Source organism: Sciurus carolinensis, chromosome 14 (assembly GCF_902686445.1).
Source record: "Sciurus carolinensis chromosome 14, mSciCar1.2, whole genome shotgun sequence".
Lineage (NCBI taxonomy): Eukaryota > Metazoa > Chordata > Mammalia > Rodentia > Sciuridae > Sciurus > Sciurus carolinensis.
This window is the reverse complement of record NC_062226.1, coordinates 51,358,098-51,376,189: the sequence shown is the minus strand read 5'-3', so window position 1 is coordinate 51,376,189 and position 18,092 is coordinate 51,358,098. Positions and strand designations below refer to the sequence as shown.

General features: G+C 39.9%; 1 protein-coding gene across 4 annotated transcripts in view; it reads right to left on the bottom strand.

Annotated features, from left to right (window-relative positions):
• Nucleotides 1-2,686: 2,686 nt before the first annotated feature.
• Nucleotides 2,687-18,092, bottom strand: part of Slc24a2 (solute carrier family 24 member 2) — a 215,745-nt gene continuing 200,339 nt past the window's right edge. For all 4 annotated transcript variants that reach the window (XM_047524979.1, XM_047524978.1, XM_047524981.1 and 1 more), the window contains 3 exons: nt 13,477-13,566; nt 10,073-10,239; nt 2,687-5,582 (listed from right to left, as the gene is read on the bottom strand). In XM_047524979.1, coding sequence (XP_047380935.1) covers nt 5,333-5,582; nt 10,073-10,239; nt 13,477-13,566 — 507 coding nt within the window. In that variant the 3' untranslated portion in view covers nt 2,687-5,332. The remainder of the gene's footprint in view (nt 5,583-10,072; nt 10,240-13,476; nt 13,567-18,092) is intronic.

Genomic DNA, 18,092 nt, shown 5'->3' with positions numbered 1-18,092 from the left:
TTTGTGGCTCTCTCTCACTCTTTCTGAAGAAAACTCACTAACCAGATTAGAGACCTCGGGGAATCCAGGGGGTAGGGAGCAAGGCTGATTATCCCTGTGTGAGGAGGGAAACTAAAATGGCAGTGCTCACGTTGTTTGGGGAAAGGGGGAAAACACATTACTTCTGTTTATAGCCAACAGGAGCACACCTATGGCTTCTGTAGGTCTCCAATCTCCTGTCGATTAGGCGTTGCAGCCTGTGCACTTCCAAAGCTTCCACGGAGGTGAAAGAAATATTGCAATGGTATAGTAAGAAGTAATGGAGTTAAGCTGGCTGTATTTCCTTTATTGCTTTTTCTGTTTGCTATATATTTCAAAGAATATGAAGCTGCGAGATTAAAAAAGAAACACAAAGATACAGAGGCAGGGAGCTACACTTAAATGACAGTGGAGCAGGGACACAGTTACCGTTCTTTTCCCAAGGCATCTTGAAAAGGGATTAAAAAGTCTAGGACTATATAAGGGCTCTTGGAATTGTTTAAAAAAACCTGATATAGTTGCCATTTTAAATTACATAAGGATGTGTTTCAATGTGACTCTTTCTTAGGAATTCTAGTAAAAGTAGATGAATTTCTCCTTCATAGTTTATAAACTATGTATTATATATAGAGATGTATATGATAACTGTCTCAGTGCCAAAGCCTTACTGCTGATTGAAGATGATGCTGTTTAGGGGTTGAGGATGTGAGGATGTAACTTTTAAAAAGCCATGTGGTTATGTAAGACCTGGATTAGCTTCTACAGTACACTTTCTCAGGAATCACTCTGAGAACAGCTTTCCTTTATTTTTATTGGAATAGCGCTGTCACCTATCATGTGACCACTTATTTATCAGAGTAACAATCTGTTTGCCGTCAAGGAAGCCTAGTACCCATGTAATCATGTGTGTGTGTGTGTGTGTGTGTGTGTGTAAGAAAGCACACTGGAATTTTCTGAAATGCTTGTATTCAGACAGGCCATCAGACCCATGACAGACCCTTCAATGCAGAAGTTTCAACAGAGCTTTAACTCAAGTCCTATCTTCTTCAGTGCTAACTGGCCAGCAGCTCCACAGGTTGTCTTTTCCTTGGTCAGCTTTCTGTTAAGGTGGTCTGGGGCGGTGTGTTTCCCATTATAGAAAAATCACTGTTTTAGAGGCATTGAAAAGATGAGAGCAATGGGTGGGGAGTTTGCCAACTCTCTCTCCACCCAGGAATGGGTGTGTATTAGCATTATCAAATGTCTAATCAGTGAGGCAGCTGTGTTTTGCTGAAGTGGCTCCAAATCACCTGATTTATGTCTCCCTTATAAAAGAAATTACAATGGCCCCTGTCAGGTGGTGCCTCACAAAGCATTTTTTCTGAATATTAAACAACCTGTCTTTTTCTGATCTTCTGAGCAAGAATTTAAGATATTCTGCTGCATCTTCTGAGATAATAAACAATCCTACCTGATGGTCCTTGCATGTGTTCTGTCTTCCCCATCTGTCATCGCCTGACTCAGTTTAGGTCCTGAGTGACACTGTTTAATCTTGTGTTTCAGTTCCCTAGGAACTGGTTAGGTCCAGAAGGCGGCTGGTTATGTTGTGTGCATACTCAGATGCAATTTAGAAGTGTCTGTTTTATAATTCTTAGTTTGATGCAAGTTGCTGGACTGTTCTTGGCTGCCTAGGGCTATAGGGGAGGTGATAGCAAGACCTACTTGGTTTGCTCTGAGTAAATGGAACCATTTGGGTGCAACTCATTTATTTAAAATAGGGTAGTAAAATATTGGCTTGAACTTTTTTTTTTTTTGGCTTGAACTTTTGATATTATTTTATACTCTGCTCCAGAGAAGCAAAGAGAGTACTTGCAGTCTACAATTTTCTTCTGTGCTTCCTGTTGAATATTCTTTGCCTCTATATCAGCATTAAGGATATAGCTGGAGCTGGGTTATAGCTCAAATGGTAGAGTGTCTGCATGAGAGGCTCTGGGTTAGATGCCCAGTACTGGAAAAAAACAAGGGTGGAAGGATAAGACTGGGCAGTTTGTTAAGGCTGAAAAATCTATATTCTGGGGGTCAGGAAATACAGGTGCTTATGTGAATGTTTATATGTATATGTGCATAGAACAGAACCATCTTGTGAGATCAGGAAGAAATGCTCCCTGTGCTTGGGACTGGACTTTATTTGACTTTGACTTTGGCAAACTTGATGCTCCTTGCTTTTGAGTTCTAAATGTGATTGGGTCTCCCTCCCTCTCTCCCTCCCTCCCTCCATTTCTCTCTCTCTCTCACACACACATGCACACATACAGAAAAGGGGCTAGAGATGACCTACTGTGGAAATCATGATGTGGAAAGTTTTCTTCTAATTATGTGAACGATTTTAGGCCAACACATAACCACTTATTCACAGATACAGCAATGAAGGGAAAGCCAGGGCAAGCAGTGGAAAGTGCCTGTGTGCACGACTATGACTACCGTCATAGTCGTGCCCAGCACAAGCCATTGAGGTGAGAACTGGGCTTGGAAATGTTGTCTTCTCAAAAGAAATTTTTCATTAAAAAAAACCACAACAAGTTGGGCACGGTGGTGCACACCTGTAATCCCAGCGTCTTGGGAGGCCAAGGCAGGAGGATGGCAAGTTCAAAGTTAGCCTCAGCAAAGGTGAAGTGCTAAGCAACTCAGTGAGACCCTGTCTCTAAATAAAATACAAAACAGTGCTGGGGAGGTGGTTCAGTGGTCAAGTGCCCCCGAGTTCAATCCCCTGGTACCCAAAAGACAAAAACAAAACAAACACAAACAAACCAATGAATCACAACACTCTCTGTGAAGTGTTTCCTGGTTGTTTGGATGAGTCTTCACTGTGAGCTAGGAATGAATGGGAAGAGGTGAGGAGGCAGGGGAGCAGCAGAAAGTGCTGGAATAAGAGCAGGGCTGCTCCAACCTCCCGTGATCTTTCTTATTTTGCATAGTCTACCTGCAGTTTTGTCAAGGTCACCTATTTAAACCTTTCAAACAACGAACTGGCCAATAATACAGAATTCATACAACAGCCACCTGTGTTCCCTTCTAGTAACACACAAGAAAAGTTTACTTCCTCATTCTCTTTCAGTCTAAGTACCAAGTCCTGCCCTTGACGAACAAGATGCAGGTTTCCTCCACACATTTGAAAACTCCACTTTGCAAAGCTGAAAAGACTTGAAAACTAGCCTCTTGGGGAGCAGTTGTCTTGATTTCTTGTTTTCTCAGGGGGCCTTCACTTTTTAGTACTTTTTGCTTGTGGGGGCAAAGCCGTGATGATGGGTGCTGCCTGCTGTTGCTCTGCGGAGTGAGCTGAGGTTTTGGGGGAGGGAGGACTGACCTTGACCTCGGCTGTCAGGTCACTTGACATTTATGTACAGCGGTGTGTTCCACATCCTGTCTTCCTATGTTAAGAGGTGTGTGCTCACAACACAATCACAGCAAGCCTCAGGCACACCACAGACTGAAGACATGGACGCATGAGGCAAGGAGCCCCATGTGTGATGTGTGCTGACTTAGATGAAGGCTGGGCACAGAATAATGGACCATCCTCTATTTGCTTTTGCAAATGACTTTAAGAAATCATGACTTGGGTAAATGAAAAGTTCTACATATTTTTTCACCAATTTAGTTTATCCCCCCTTCCCCCATGAGTCTTATTTTCTACTGAAATAGACCTGAGAAATCATACAAGGTGGCAAACAGAACTTGGGGGCACTGAATGAACAGAATGAAAAAGTTCCATGTAAAGTTGAGCAAAATCGAGAAATAAAAACTTGAGGTGACTGACTTGAAGCCAGCACAAAGAAGCTGTGAGATATAGCCTTCAGTGTACTTTAAAAACCAGAAAAAGTTCCAGCTGGGGTGCTTATGGGAGGAGAGATATAGACATTGCACAGGCTTTAACCAAATCCTTGAAATAGGACCCAGAAAACTACCTGGGGTGCACCAAGTGTGCAAATGCCTTTGCGAACATCTCTAAGCTGCCTCCATCCAAGCAGTGTTGATCAGAGTTGATTTAGATCTTTTGGGAATAAGGATTCTTAGACACTGAAGCCCTTTATGATCACATTGGACAATGATTTAAGGAGCCATGATGCCCTTACATTCCCATTAGGTGGCAAGTGCCGCTAAGCACCTCGACTGGATGGTGTTTCTTATCACACATGGAGGCTCTCCTGGCAGGTGTTTGACTTATATGTGAGCCCTTAGCATCAAAATATGTCTAAATGGTAATCACAGCTAAAACTGCCCTCCTTCTTTCAATGATAATGGGACATGCATTGGAACAATATAAGTTCAGTTTATATAGTTTTGCTGTCCTAGAAAAAGCACTAATTTGGTCTGCAGTCATATTTTCTACTTGCATGCTGGGGCAATATAAGGAAACAACAACAAAAAAAAACCCAACCCAACCCTAGTCACCTCCCTCCTGTCCCTAAACCAATATTCACCCAATCTTGGTTTTACCTCTGTCTGTCTTAAGTGTGCCTTGGTATGAGTAGGCAGACAGTCTTCCCTGTATGATTAGTTAGTGCAAACGGTTTGGAGGGCTCAACTCAGGGCTCCTTTAGACTCTCTACTAAGCCCTCCTCCCTATAATTTTCTTAAACCACCCACCTTATTAGGCAGAATCCCAGTAATTCCAATGTAGGCTGAAGGTGACAGCAATACCACCTTTGTCTATGGATTCCATTAGATCACCTCTTGCACTTAAGAGGTAAAGTCCAGACTGAAGGTTGAAGGTTGATGCCCCTCTTCAAAAAGGTACTATAAATATACTAGAGCTATCCCTGAAAAGATGCATTTGTACTTACATATATAAATATATATATATATGACTTTACATATATATATATAATTTTTCTTTCTTTGTGTTTGTGTACAGTTATGTATTAATCTATAGGTATGGAAAGAGAGGAATAATACAGGAACAGGCAGGATTTGTGTGCTCGTGTATGTATATTTATAATATGTATACTTTATAGGTGTATATATAGCCTCTGTCCTTGTTTGCTTCCTTACAATGAATGTACCTCCGACCAGCGAGGAGTACCTGTCAGTGGTGAATGGAGGGAAGCCCCGTGTTCACGTTTCTTTTTGTCTCTTACGTGGACTCATTTCAGTAGGCAAGGCTGAAGAGCCTGTGAAATGAAGGGTCCCGGGTGAATCCATCCCTCCTCCAATCCACCAAGGAGGGACACTTGGCCGGGGCTGTGTACCAGCTGCCTCTTCTCAAGAGGCCAAGGAGCCTAGAGCCCAGAGCAGGAAGGGACCATCCACACTGTTGGTTCAAGATATGGCTTTTCCGCTAGATGGAGACGGGGCACATAAGAATCCTGTCTTCTAGGAGGACGCTGATCACCAGGAACACGAAGTAGAGGCCGAACATGATGAAGCCCAGCACTTTGTTCATCCGCCATTTGCAGAGGGCAATGGAGAGAATGACGAAGAGCAGCATGATGAAGAGGAGGACAATGGCGCAGAAGAGGCCATTGCTGCTGACAACCACGGGCTGGAATCTGTGAATGACGGAGTACAGGAGCCAGGGCAGTGGGAGCCTGGGAGGACAGAAGGCATAGAAATGAGTGGGGAAAAATGGAAAACAATATTTTAAAAAATGGAGACAGAGAATAGCAATGACTTAACAATTTAAAAGCAAGTCAGATTACATGATGCTGGGCATAGTGGTGCATGCCGATAATCCTAGTGACTTGGGAGGCCGAGGCAGGAGGATTCCGAGTTCAAAGCCAGCCTCAGCAACTTAGTGAGGCCCTAAGCAACTTAGCAAGATACTGTCTCAAAATAAAAAATAAAAAGGGCTGGAGATGTGGCTCAATGTCTAAGTAGCCCTGGGTTCAATCCCTGGTACCAGAAACAAAAACAGAAACAGCAACAACCCAAAACAAAAAGCAAACAAAAAATCATGATGACAGTGGGGGCCATGATACAGTATAGAAGTCTGAAGTTTATTCTGGAAAAGATGTTGGCAATCTTTTGATTTAAAAAAATGGTCTTTCTGAAAAATCTGAAGAACACGGTATCTTACATTTGTAAAGTTTAAAACACTTTATTATGTATTTCTAAACCTGTTTTCTACCTTTTACATTTGAATTTTAATCTGATAACACCTTTTGTTTCCCATCCAGAGTGGTGATTCTAAAACACACCAGGAAAGCTAATTGCCAGGAGTACTATGGATGTTGACCATGGTAGGACTCTGTGGGCAGGACTCTGTGGCTGAAAATATCAGGCTCAAGTGGCATGGGTGTCTGTAGGCAGCTGGGTGAAAAGCAGCTGGTTCTACCCATTGAGTCTAATGATGGAATGTTGGCTGGGAAGATACTGATCAGCTGGCTGCAGCTTCTGTATGGTCAAAGGAAGCTGAATTTTGACCTGGTCTCCGGGGTCTGGAAGGGGAGATACCCTTTTGAAACATGAAATTCTCCAAAGAAAAAGCAAATAGTTGGTGAGAAAAATAACGAGGGTGAAAAAGGTAGTGACTGTATGCATCTGTCTCCTCTGCTGGAGAGTATGTGCAAGAGCAGAGCCCAAGCACTGTATCTTTGAATCGCCAGGGCTTGGCACAAGCAGGCCCCCACCTGGGCACTTAACCTGGGTAACACTGAAGTGAATGATGCCTGGTGGTGATTAGTACAGGCACTTTTCTGTGACTGGGAAGTGCGCACTTCAGTGAACCAGATTGGGTTGGGGTTCCCCAGGGGCAGCCTGGAACGAGGTGAAATTCTAGTTCTTGGCAGGAGCGGGCAGTCCTGGTACCCTGGGTTCAGCAGTGGAAAGTCAGAAACTGGAAGGGGAGGGCCTAAATGTTGGTGAACTCGTCCTGATGAGTTCTTCTTCCTCATTTCCCATGCCTTTTGAAGAGAAAGGCCCCAAACCATTTTACTCATATTAAACCAGATGTTATAGTTTGATTCTTGAATTATACCCCAAAAGTGCATGTGTGGAAAGCTTGGTCCCTAGCCTGTGATGCTATTGGGAGGTAGTGGAACCTCAGGAAGCAGGGCCTAGTGAAGGGAATGAGACCATCAGGGGTGTGCCATTAAGGGGATATGAGGACCCCAGCATTTCCCTCTTTCTTTTTACTTCCTGGTCAATAAACACCATAATCATGCAGCTACAGCCTCAAGCAATAGAGACCCTGGACTAAAGCCTCTAAAACTGTTGGCCAGAATAAACCTTTTTTCCTTTTAAGTTGATTATCTCAGGTATTTGTCACAGTGACAAAACTGACTAACATACTAGACAAATACATGCACATGTAAACACACACACAGACACTCATCCAATTCTGGTAAAGTTGAGTCGACAGCACAATAAATAGTTTGTAAACACCCTTTGGAGGAAAATGACATTTTTCATAATAATTTGAAATGCAGATACAACTTTATTCATAAAAATGATCATTTCAGTGTTATTTGAATACTAAAAAACTGGGGATGTCTTATAATTTCTAATAGGAAATTAGTCAAATAGTGAGTAAGTCAATATAAGTCAATATAATGTTATATAGCTATTTAAAATCACAATTTATAGTGATACAGGATATATTAATGATATAATTTTAAATTTAGGCTTTATTACAATGCTATGGATCAAACTCAGGATCTGGTATGTAATTTTAAATTTAGAATGAAAGATTTACATAAAAATAGCAATGAAATTTCAATTGCATAAAATATACACATTTTAAAAGGGTGGTGAATTTTCATTGGTCTTTATATGTACTTTCTAAATTTTTTGTGTATTAATCTTAGGAGCAAGAAGAAAATGCAGGCAATACTATGCAGAAACTTTTATACTCAATATTTTGGTAATGATATCACTTACTATATTGGCAATGACGTGCACTGGTATAAACTCTTGGGAAAGAAGTTTTTGGAAAAGAAATATATAAAACATGTCAATAGTGACTACAATGTTCAAAATATTTAATCCATTATATGGCTTAAAGGAATTTATCCTAACAAAATAATTAAAAGAGAACGTTTTTCTGCATAAAGATGTTTCTGCATAACAAAAAATCTGAAAAAAGATAAGAAGGTTCTTTTAAAGGATAATGGTTAAGCTGAAAATCAACAGGATGGACTATTTGTAGGTTTACATAAAAACACTTAGAAAATGGGTCACATGATTTACTAATTTTGTTATAGATGCCTCTTTTTGCTAGGCACATATGGCTAAAGATGGAAAAAATAAGAGCCCTGCAAGAAGATAAAACAGAATATTCACTAAGAAAACAAACTGAAATATTTGAAAGAACTTAAACAAATGAATTGTTTTAGTAGGTTAGGTGTAATTTTTTTTAGACTCTCATTTTTTATGATCTATATGTAATTTTAGACCAATGAACAAGGAGTGTCTTGCAATTTACTGGAATAGTTATGTATTCAGTTAGACATCTTTGTCATGTTTCTGAAAAATAAGTTTTCTTATAGGATTTTTTTTTTTAACACTACTGAGAACTTTTGCTCTCTCTCTCTTTTTTTTTTAAACAAGCACTGACCAAGAAGCTATTCTAAATGTGTAATCGACAGAGCTAAGAAGTACTGTTTTTATCAGGACAATTTCCTTTAAGGCATGTAGCTTTGAAGGCATCCATCCATCTGTCCATCCGTCTGTCCATTCCACAAGCATTCATCAAGCCACTACTTGAGCTGGGGAGATAGTTCAGTTGGTAGAGTGCTCGCCTCATCAAGCCACTGCCATGCAGTTGGCATGTACTAGATTTGATGGGTGCTTGCACTTGGGGAGTTCACAGGCTTCCAAGTGACAGGACCATGGCAAGAGTACAATGTGCAGAGGGTCTACAGGAGCAAGAGCCCCAGCTCAGGCCCAGGGTAACTGGAGAAACAGGATTTGAGCTGATACTGGTGAGTACTGATACTGAAAGGTAAGTCAGAGCTTTCCAGGTAAACAAGCGGGGTGGGCTTCACTGTGAGGGGCCAGCATAAGAGGGAAGTTTAGCAGGAGGGGGCACATTGGGACTCATTGGAGCTTCAGACAATGGAAACCCAGAGCCAGGTTTTATGCACAGATAGTGTGGTTGATGGTATTGATTCCCCCACCCCACTCCAAATCCCAGCTATTTCACTTACCAGTTGTGTGAACTCTGTGCCATTCAATATCCATATCTGAGAAATGGGGATGCTAATATATACCCCCTATGATCATTGTTTGACTTAAATGGATAAAAATGTATGTACAGTGTACATGGTAGACATTGTATAAAAATTGATAAATATGTATTTGGTAATGAAAAGTTATAAGACAACAATATTCAAGATGCTTAAAGAGAACATACATGCATTTCATTGGGTTTCCAAACTCAAGGATCAAGAGCCCTGCTCTTCTGGGACTATAAAGATAAAATCCTGTGACTGTCTTTCTTGGGGGATTGCCGTTCAGGTTCATGAGTCAGTCCACTTTTACTTTTGACAAGTTAATGCGATGGGAGAGATAACATCAGTCCTCTCAATTTGGCTGACTATAGTGATTATTCATACCTAGAACTCCAGTTTGCTTAATTGTAAGAAAAAAAAATCTCATTTTCCTATTTTCAAAAATCCTAGAATATCATCACAGGCACAGATACACCAATGAAAACGCCAAGGCTGCTAGCATTTTCCAAGGAGACAGAATGTTCATCTCAATCTGTCTTAAATCTTGCCTGGGGCTGATCAGGGATATTAACTAGAATATGGAACAAAAACACTGTGGAACTATCAGAGCATCTCAGTCCTGTCTGAATACTGAATATTCATAATATGTGGTGAGTGCAGCTAAATAAATAGAATTCTCCTAAAGTATTTTCTAAAGCATCCATTATAGATGCAGGTATGTATTTCTGCCTGTCTAGGAATGCCTTATTCTTCATTAAGTTCTCTGAATAATAGAATGGTACTCTCAGTCTTTGTTTTCTGTTAGTACTGCTGAGTTTGGGCTTAGAGATCCTGGTCATATCTTCAGAGTCTCGGAAGACAAAATCAATGATGGAGCTGGTGGGTACTTTTATGTGGCTTTCACTTACCCTACGGTGATGTCAAAAATGTTACTTCCAACAGAGCTGGACACAGCCATGTCTCCTAGCCCCTTCCGAGCCACTATGACACTGGTGATAAGATCAGGGATGGAGGTCCCAGCAGCCAGGATGGTCAGACCCATAATCTCTTCACTAATGCCAATGGTCTCTCCAACCTACACGTCACGACAGGGTCAAACATAAGTGTTGCAAATCACAAAACCATCCTCACCACAAAATTTCCCCGCAACCCCTTTTAATGAGTTCCTTCTCTGTGCTATGCTGAGGGTTGAGATGATAAAGATGAATGAGCCACAATCATTGCCATAGAGGAGTTTATATTTTTATGACATTGAGACCCAAGAGATCAGCAATGTTTATGCAAAGATTAAGCAGATAATCTCAAATTTAAAAAAAGCCATAGAGGGCTTGAGTGCAGCCACCATATGGTGTTTCCTAAAACCAAGCCAGGGAAGCTGAAAGATTTGAGTTATACAAACCAACTGGCCTTTGAACCCAGGGGCAAGCAGTGCCAACTCCTGGGATAGACATGCCCTTCAATTTACCATCAAAGATTAAGGACTGACACTCAGTGTTCCATGTTTTTCCTTAATATCTCCTATTGTCTGTACCACTCAAACACTTTTAGGCTCCACCATTTCCACAGGAAAATTGATTTGGCGTGTGTTCAGGTTTGGTAATTTGAAAATGGAAATTGGCAAAGCTGCTATGTAGAGGCAACAGCGAGGGAATCAGAGGTCTGGTTTGGTGTCTGTTAACCATTTGACCCACTACTGCTTCGTGTACAGCATCTTTGGTCCTTGCTTTCTTATCCATAAAGTGGGATTGGCATTATCTGCCTTAAAAAGGTGGTTGTGGGAACTAAATGCTGCGGAAAAACCTTTTGTAAATAGTACATCATTATCAAAAAGTGAAATGGGGTTTGCAGCGATTGCATTTTCTTATGGTCTTTGTCTTTTAAGACTGATATTTTTGTTGGGAGGGTTGTTCTAGCTTCAGAGGGAAGCTCTTCCATTCTTTTGAGCAACTTGTCTTGTTGGGACTTATAAAAATATTGAAAGTATTTTTTGGAGTTGATGAGTTAGAGCTCTGAAAATCAACATGCTGTTTTCCATTTGGTCTCCAGACATCCAGAGTTTTTTGAAATAGTTGAAGGATAAAGAAATTGTAAGGATAAAGGTCTTTAGGGAATTGTAAATCTTTTTTCATTTATAAGTAACATCATGGTTCCTACTAGCTTAAAAGCATAGTTGGGAACTTTATTTTGATGGTCATGCCTGCTCCAGAGACTGGTGAGCTGACTTAGTTTACCCTATGCTTAGGCACACAGATTCACTGCTCCCCCTTAGAAAGTAAGGTCCTTGCCAATAGGGTCCTTGAATGCTATGTGTCCCTAATTTGTAGAGCACAGCTTGATAAACAGTAGGCTCTGAAGACCTATTTACTGAATGAACAGATCAATCTGCATAGGTAGATGATTTCCCTAGCATGTTTTCCTAGTGTTCTAGAAAAAGTTAAAAATAAAAATTTTGCACAAGAGCAAAATGTTCTCCTTGATGTCTTTTTTTTTTTTTTTTTACAATCAGAGTGAAATGTCAAAGACTGTAAAGTTGCTGACTAAATGATTGACATACTAAGAAAGGTCTAATTTATTTAGCATCTTAATAATTAACTTCTTGGGGGAATTCTAAAGCAGGGACAACTTCAAAAACCATTTGTATTTGGAGTTTGAATGCCACTGTAGACAGGAAAGGCCAGAAATTGATGAGGAGTATGAGGATGTGATTAAGAGCACTGGTTTGGGACAGAAAGAGTCCTGGGTGCATATTCTAAACTGTAATTCCAGTGCACAGTAGCCACGTTCTCTGGTTCCCAGTTTTTCCCATCTGTAACATGATGACAATAACATCCACTCAGAGTGATTGTGATGATTATATGTGATGATGCTTATAAAGCAAACAGTATGGTGTCAGGCATAAAGTAGATGACCAATAAATATCAGCTAGTATAACTCAGACATGACATTACTCTTCAAAGAATGAGACTAGCTGTCAGGGTTCTTTCAGCATGGACAAAAGCTGGTTTACTAGGGTCCATTCACAGTATGGGAAGTCACATGAATAATGATGTTTCCTTAACGAATAAGTGTATAATGATACACTAAACCTCTGATGAATCTGGGTGGCTCTAGAAATAATTTCACCAAAGAACTATTCTTCATAGGCATGTTTGGGGTTCCTGTCACTGATGCTGACTTTTGAAGAGCCAGAGGAAAGATGAAGGGCACAGGGATGGCATAGTACCCTGATCAAATCAGGTCATGTAGATTTTCTATGGTTTCTTCTAAACATTTGATAGTTTTTTCTTTTACACTTAGAACCATGATCTACTTGCATATGGTATGAGGTAAGGATATAAGTTAATTAATTTTGGTAAAAGGAAATCTGATTTTTCTAGTGCCACTTATTAAAGATTCTATCCACATAAGTTCTTGGCACATATTTTCTGATTTCAAAATGCTGTTTTATTTTATATTAACAATTATAATAATTCTAAGACTATTTTAAAGGACACAAGTGGGTAATTTGGAATTTATGTAGTATGTAGTAAAGATTAAAAGGATAAATTCTGGAGCTGCAGTGTCCTGAGTTAGAATCTTAGTTCTGCTATTTACTACCTATGTGTTCTCGGCCAATTTTACTAACAGTTTTAAGTTTAAGTCCTTTACCTATACAGTGTATATAGTAATTTAGTACCTCCTTCATAGGATTTGAACCTGTGTATGGGGCTAATGTAAAGATTATAAAGTAAAGGCATATGAATTTCCCATCCTACGGCACACTGTATAATAATGGTCACCACTGTGATCTTTGAGACTGTGAGACCTTGTATTTCAATCTTTCATTCATGTTTTTCAACTACAGCCATATTTCGTGATAAGCATTATGATTAGACTGGGCTTAAAGTGATAGAATGGAAAAATGTTATTTTCATTAACTGAAGTCAAAAGAAGTCATTTAGTCTGTAGGTCCTTTCCTGAGAGTTAGCTGTGAAAGGCTGGTGAGGGCCATGCTGAGTGGCTTATGCAGGATAAATACCATGAGTCAGGTACAGTGAGACCTTCCTTTCACCCTGGGTTGGCCTGGGCTCAGGCAGGAAGCAGTCAAGCTTGCCTTCCTCCATGTGGCTGTCCAGTGGCTATTCCACTTTGATTCCAGGTCACCGTGAAAAGCCCAGAGACTAGGGAAAGTTCAGTCCTGCAATGTTCAACTTGTCTGTGTCACACTCAATATTGTTGTGACAGTTTCAGAAAGCAAACACATTGATTAACCACTTGGCAACCAAAACTAGAGAGGATATAAAGCAGATGGGTAACACTGTCCAGGTCTTACCTGATGTGCCCACCAGACCATCAAATAAGAGAATACTGCGATCCAGGTGATGGAGCCAAAGAATGTGATGGGAAAAAACTTCCTCGATGACTGAAAGACAACCAGAGGAGGCAAGAGTCAGGGCTACCAACTGTGATGGACCTGACAGTCTAAAGCTATAACCACCTGTGCAAACACTCTTCCTGCATTTCCTGCATCTTGGTAAGATTGGCAATCAAAAGGCCCGACCTCTCCCTTATCAAGCTGTGTAAAATTCTCTCTTGGAAATGTGAAACTGGTGGGAGCAGAATGATTGCAGTGCTGGTTCTTGGGTTGGAACTCTTTTGAAGAGGATGTGTGTTAGTTCCTGTAGCTAGATGCTTAAATGCTCTCTACGCCTGCCTTTTCTAAGGCCTCTCCTTCTGTCTGTTAACTATGTCATATTCTCCCTCATCTCCTTCCCTCTTTTTAGTGTGCTCCCAAGTTCATCAGAATAGTTTCTACTGCTTGCAAACATTGTATCCTAATAATCCATGTACCAGAAAACCTATGCAGTTAATTACATTAAGCAAGTAGTGGGAAGGATTAGTATGTTTAAAATTAGACTTGTTCATCTTACAGTCCCATCTATTATCAGAAAAGCCACACAGGGGCCACCACACCACAGATTTCTGGTTATGACCAGTCTCCCAGACATGGTACCCCACGTGTCGACTGGAGAGGACAGAGGTGGAGATGCCCAACTGGGCTGATGCCCACTGGTGGGCAGGGGCAGGTCAGACATTGTTGTTGGGAGTGTTTTTTTTTTTTTTCTCCCCCCAAGCTATATTATGTTCAGTTTTGCTTCTTGTATTGAACTTAGTACAATCTCAAGGTTTCCATTGTGAGCACTTCAAAAGTTTCCTAGGATCATCAATAAAAAGATTAGATACCCAAGGACTGGGTATAGAGTATAGGGTTTGATAGAGTGCTTGCTTCACATGCATAAGACTCTGGGTTCGATCCCCAGCACTACAAAAAAAAAAAAAAAATTAGACACCCAAAAAGGAGGGTTTCATACCTGGCCTCACTACGCAGAAATCCAGGCTTGCACTGAACCATTTTAGGTGCCCTTTGTGGAATATTTGGAATCTCTCAAAATATGCTCAGACAGCAGGATGCTGTCTCTCACCTATTATTATCAAATACTTTTTATTTCAAAACTTTCCATATTGAGAAAAAAAATCCCCCCCCCCCATTTTTTTTTCACTTTGATAATGTTATCCAATTTTGTCCAGAGAAACAAATCCTGGAGTTGACCTGGATAAAAGCAACTCGATTGTCTGAAGGGCTGGCCTGGGGCAGTATCAAAGAACATTTTCTGCCACAGATTTTTTAAAAAGTGTTTTTATTAGTGCAGTATAGTTATATATAATAGTGGGGTTCATTTTGATATAATCATACAGGCATGGAATACAATTTGGTCCATTTCAATCCCTGGTACTTCCTGGTTTCCTTCCCTTGTCCCTCCCCCTAGTCATTTTCATTTCCTGTCCCTCCCTCCAATAGTCTCATTGCTCCAAACTAGGTTTATGTTCTCTTTACTAATTTCAAGTTTTCAGAAGATGTTATTATCATTCACATAGTTCTTAAACTTTATAATAATTGTTTTTCTCTTTACATGACTGCTGCTTTTTTGGACCATTCATTAGCTGGAGGGTCTGGAAGACCAAGAGGACTTGATTATGTTAGGGAAGGACATCAGGCCACAGTGAGTAGCCAAAACCTTCCCTTTAAGTGCTTCCCCATGCTCCTTCCATTTCTTAGAAGGAAAATATTTTGGGCAAAGACTTAGGTCCCTGGAAACATTTCTATGGGTAATGAGGAAAAAAAAAAACCAAAAAACAAAAAAAAAGTTTTCTCAAGGTGGAGACTGAAACCTTCACTTCTGAAGGCAAATTTCTTTAAAGCTGGAAGTATAGCTGGATTCTGGAGAGCAAATTTCCTGAACTCAAGGTAAGAGATCAAGTTTTCCCAGGCAAGGCATGTAGCTGATTGAACCTCCCAGCTTTTCCTTCTGGTCATGAGTCACTGTCTCAGGGTTCTATGTATTGCAAAGTTTTTGACCTGGGGTCCTGCTCTGTTATGGAGAAGAGAAGGGCCCTTCTTGTCACATGGGGCCACACATGATTTAAGCATTAACCAGTGCTTGATTCTGAGCATTGCATGAGGGAAATGGAGAGCTTCTCCCTACTTTAAGTTGTGGCATTTGTACCGCATGTCCTAGGAGAGTCTTCATTTCATAGATTGCTCACTTTCCATTTAGCTCATTTACTAAATGTGTAATTGGTGTTCATTTTCATATTTAATTTTTTACCTTTGCACTTCTGCTCATTGAAGTGACTTCAAAGTCAGGATCAAATCACTTAAACTTATTTCTCATCTGAAAAATGTCATCACTGAACTACAGAATAATCCTAGCCGAAAGGTAGAAAGCAAGCTATCAGTCTAAGAACTTAATGGAACTAAATTGAAATCAATCTGTTAGAACGTTTCTCATTCAATATTTGAAGCTTGTATTCTTAATCAAGAAGACAATTAGTAATTAATGGACATCAAAAAGTATCTAATTTATATAAGGCATCGTTAAAAAAAGGTTAAAAATCAAATGTATGAATTTTCAAGGTCTTAATCATAAACTAAGGGTAGGTAAAGGATGGGTACTTACTTACTCTGTACCTAGATCTCCAACTAGTGATAAAATTCAAACCTGGTCTGCCTGACTACACAGCATGTGCTCTTATCATGTATGTTACACTGACTCCTTCCTAAAGAAAAACCAGTCATGCTCAAAATACACCCAGTCATAGACATAATGATGATGATTCTCATAATGCTAGGCTCTGCTCTGAATGTTGGAAAATAAAAAAAGCATCAGGGAAACAGACTAGCATTCCAGCTGTATGGCCATCTGCCTTCCCAACCTCCCATACTGTTCCTGCTTCAGAAGTTTCAATCCTTCATGCATCAGCAGTTTGGCTAAGTGTTTCCCTGTCAAACTACCTTGCCATGCACAATCTCACAACCTAGCCATTCCTTCCTCTGTCATTTTTTTTTCTGGACCATTCCCCTTCTTTGGACTCTGATTTCATTCTAGACATCACTTCCTTGTAGCACCTGTGAAATTGTTTAGTTACCAGTCTCATTGGAAGGGAGAAAATATCCTTTCAAGCCAAAGTCTAACACGTCAATGTATGGTTAGTCTCATCCTGACATCTGTTGGGATAGGCTTTCTACTAATTAGCAAATAAGCAAATTGTGTCCATGTGCTGTCCATTCTGTTTCCAATGTAATGGTTTACTTACACAAATGATAGTGAATGTTCTCATTAGAAGCTTTTAGTACATCAGAGTGATATTAGCTTGGTTTGAAAAAAAAGTTGCTGGATATTAGCTGGTTGCATAAATTGGCCATATTCTTACCTATTTAAATCAACAAGTATTCACTCAGCATCTTCTGTGTAAGGTTCCAAAGTATATGGTTTTTCTTTGTGGGGGTTAGGATGGAGGAATGGGGGTCTTGGTATGTTGCCCAGCCTGACCTTGAACTAGTGATTCTCCTGTCTTAGCTTCCTGAGTAGCTGGGATTAAAGACCTGTAATCCACCACACCCAGTTTGATGTATACATATTTAACAGAGTTCCCCACAAAAATCCTATTAAGATTAAAAGTGTGGTCTCTGGATTAATATGACTGGTTCAGGAATCTCTTCTCACAGATGTGTCCTTAGACCAAATACTTAATCCTTTTAAGCTTTTGTTTCTTCATTTTTAAAATGGAAGAAATATAAAAATCTGGTTGTTCTGAAGATTTTACACACATAAAATGTCTAGAAAAGTGACCAGCACATAATAATTATAGCTGTTATTAGATATATTACCTTCATTTTAGTTTTTAAGGGATGAGGAAACTGACACCTGGGGAAGTAAGTATAAGTGACTGTGGAGACCTGGTCTAGAGTCTTGGCTTTGTCTGTTACTTAGTTGAGTGTATCTGAACAAGTTGACTAAACCTCTCTGGGTCTCAATCATTTCATTCTTGTTATAGCTGCGGCTGGCTCATAGTAGGCATTCAATAAATACTTGGCAACTGAATAAATGATAAACATTGCAAATATCTAGCTGTGTTCTCAGATTCCTTTTTAGCTTTAATGTAGTCTGTTTTCATAAATCATTAGATGCATTCCTGTTTTGTAAGAACACCCATGCTGGGCCATGAGAGAAGAGAAATTTGGGAGTCTTTATTTTGCTTTATATTTTCAATTTTCACCAAAAACACATTCATCATTAAGGTTTATATTTTAGTTGTTTTACTTTTTAAACAAAGTCACTAAATTAAGAAAACTATAAATGTGAAGCTCATATTAATTATGTGAGCTGAAACTGTGTGTGATCCAATAAACACTGTCATGTAATTTGCATGTAAATGAAGTGGAAATAAAGACAAGTGGGAGTACTATTTACACTGAAACTAGAAGCATACTATCATGTTTTCCTTGTAATTATTGTTAAGGTTTGGGATGTTTGTCTCCAATTAAATTTAAAAAACCACTGAAGAGGCAGAGCTGCCAGGCCCTAAGGATTGCCAAATATCTCTTCC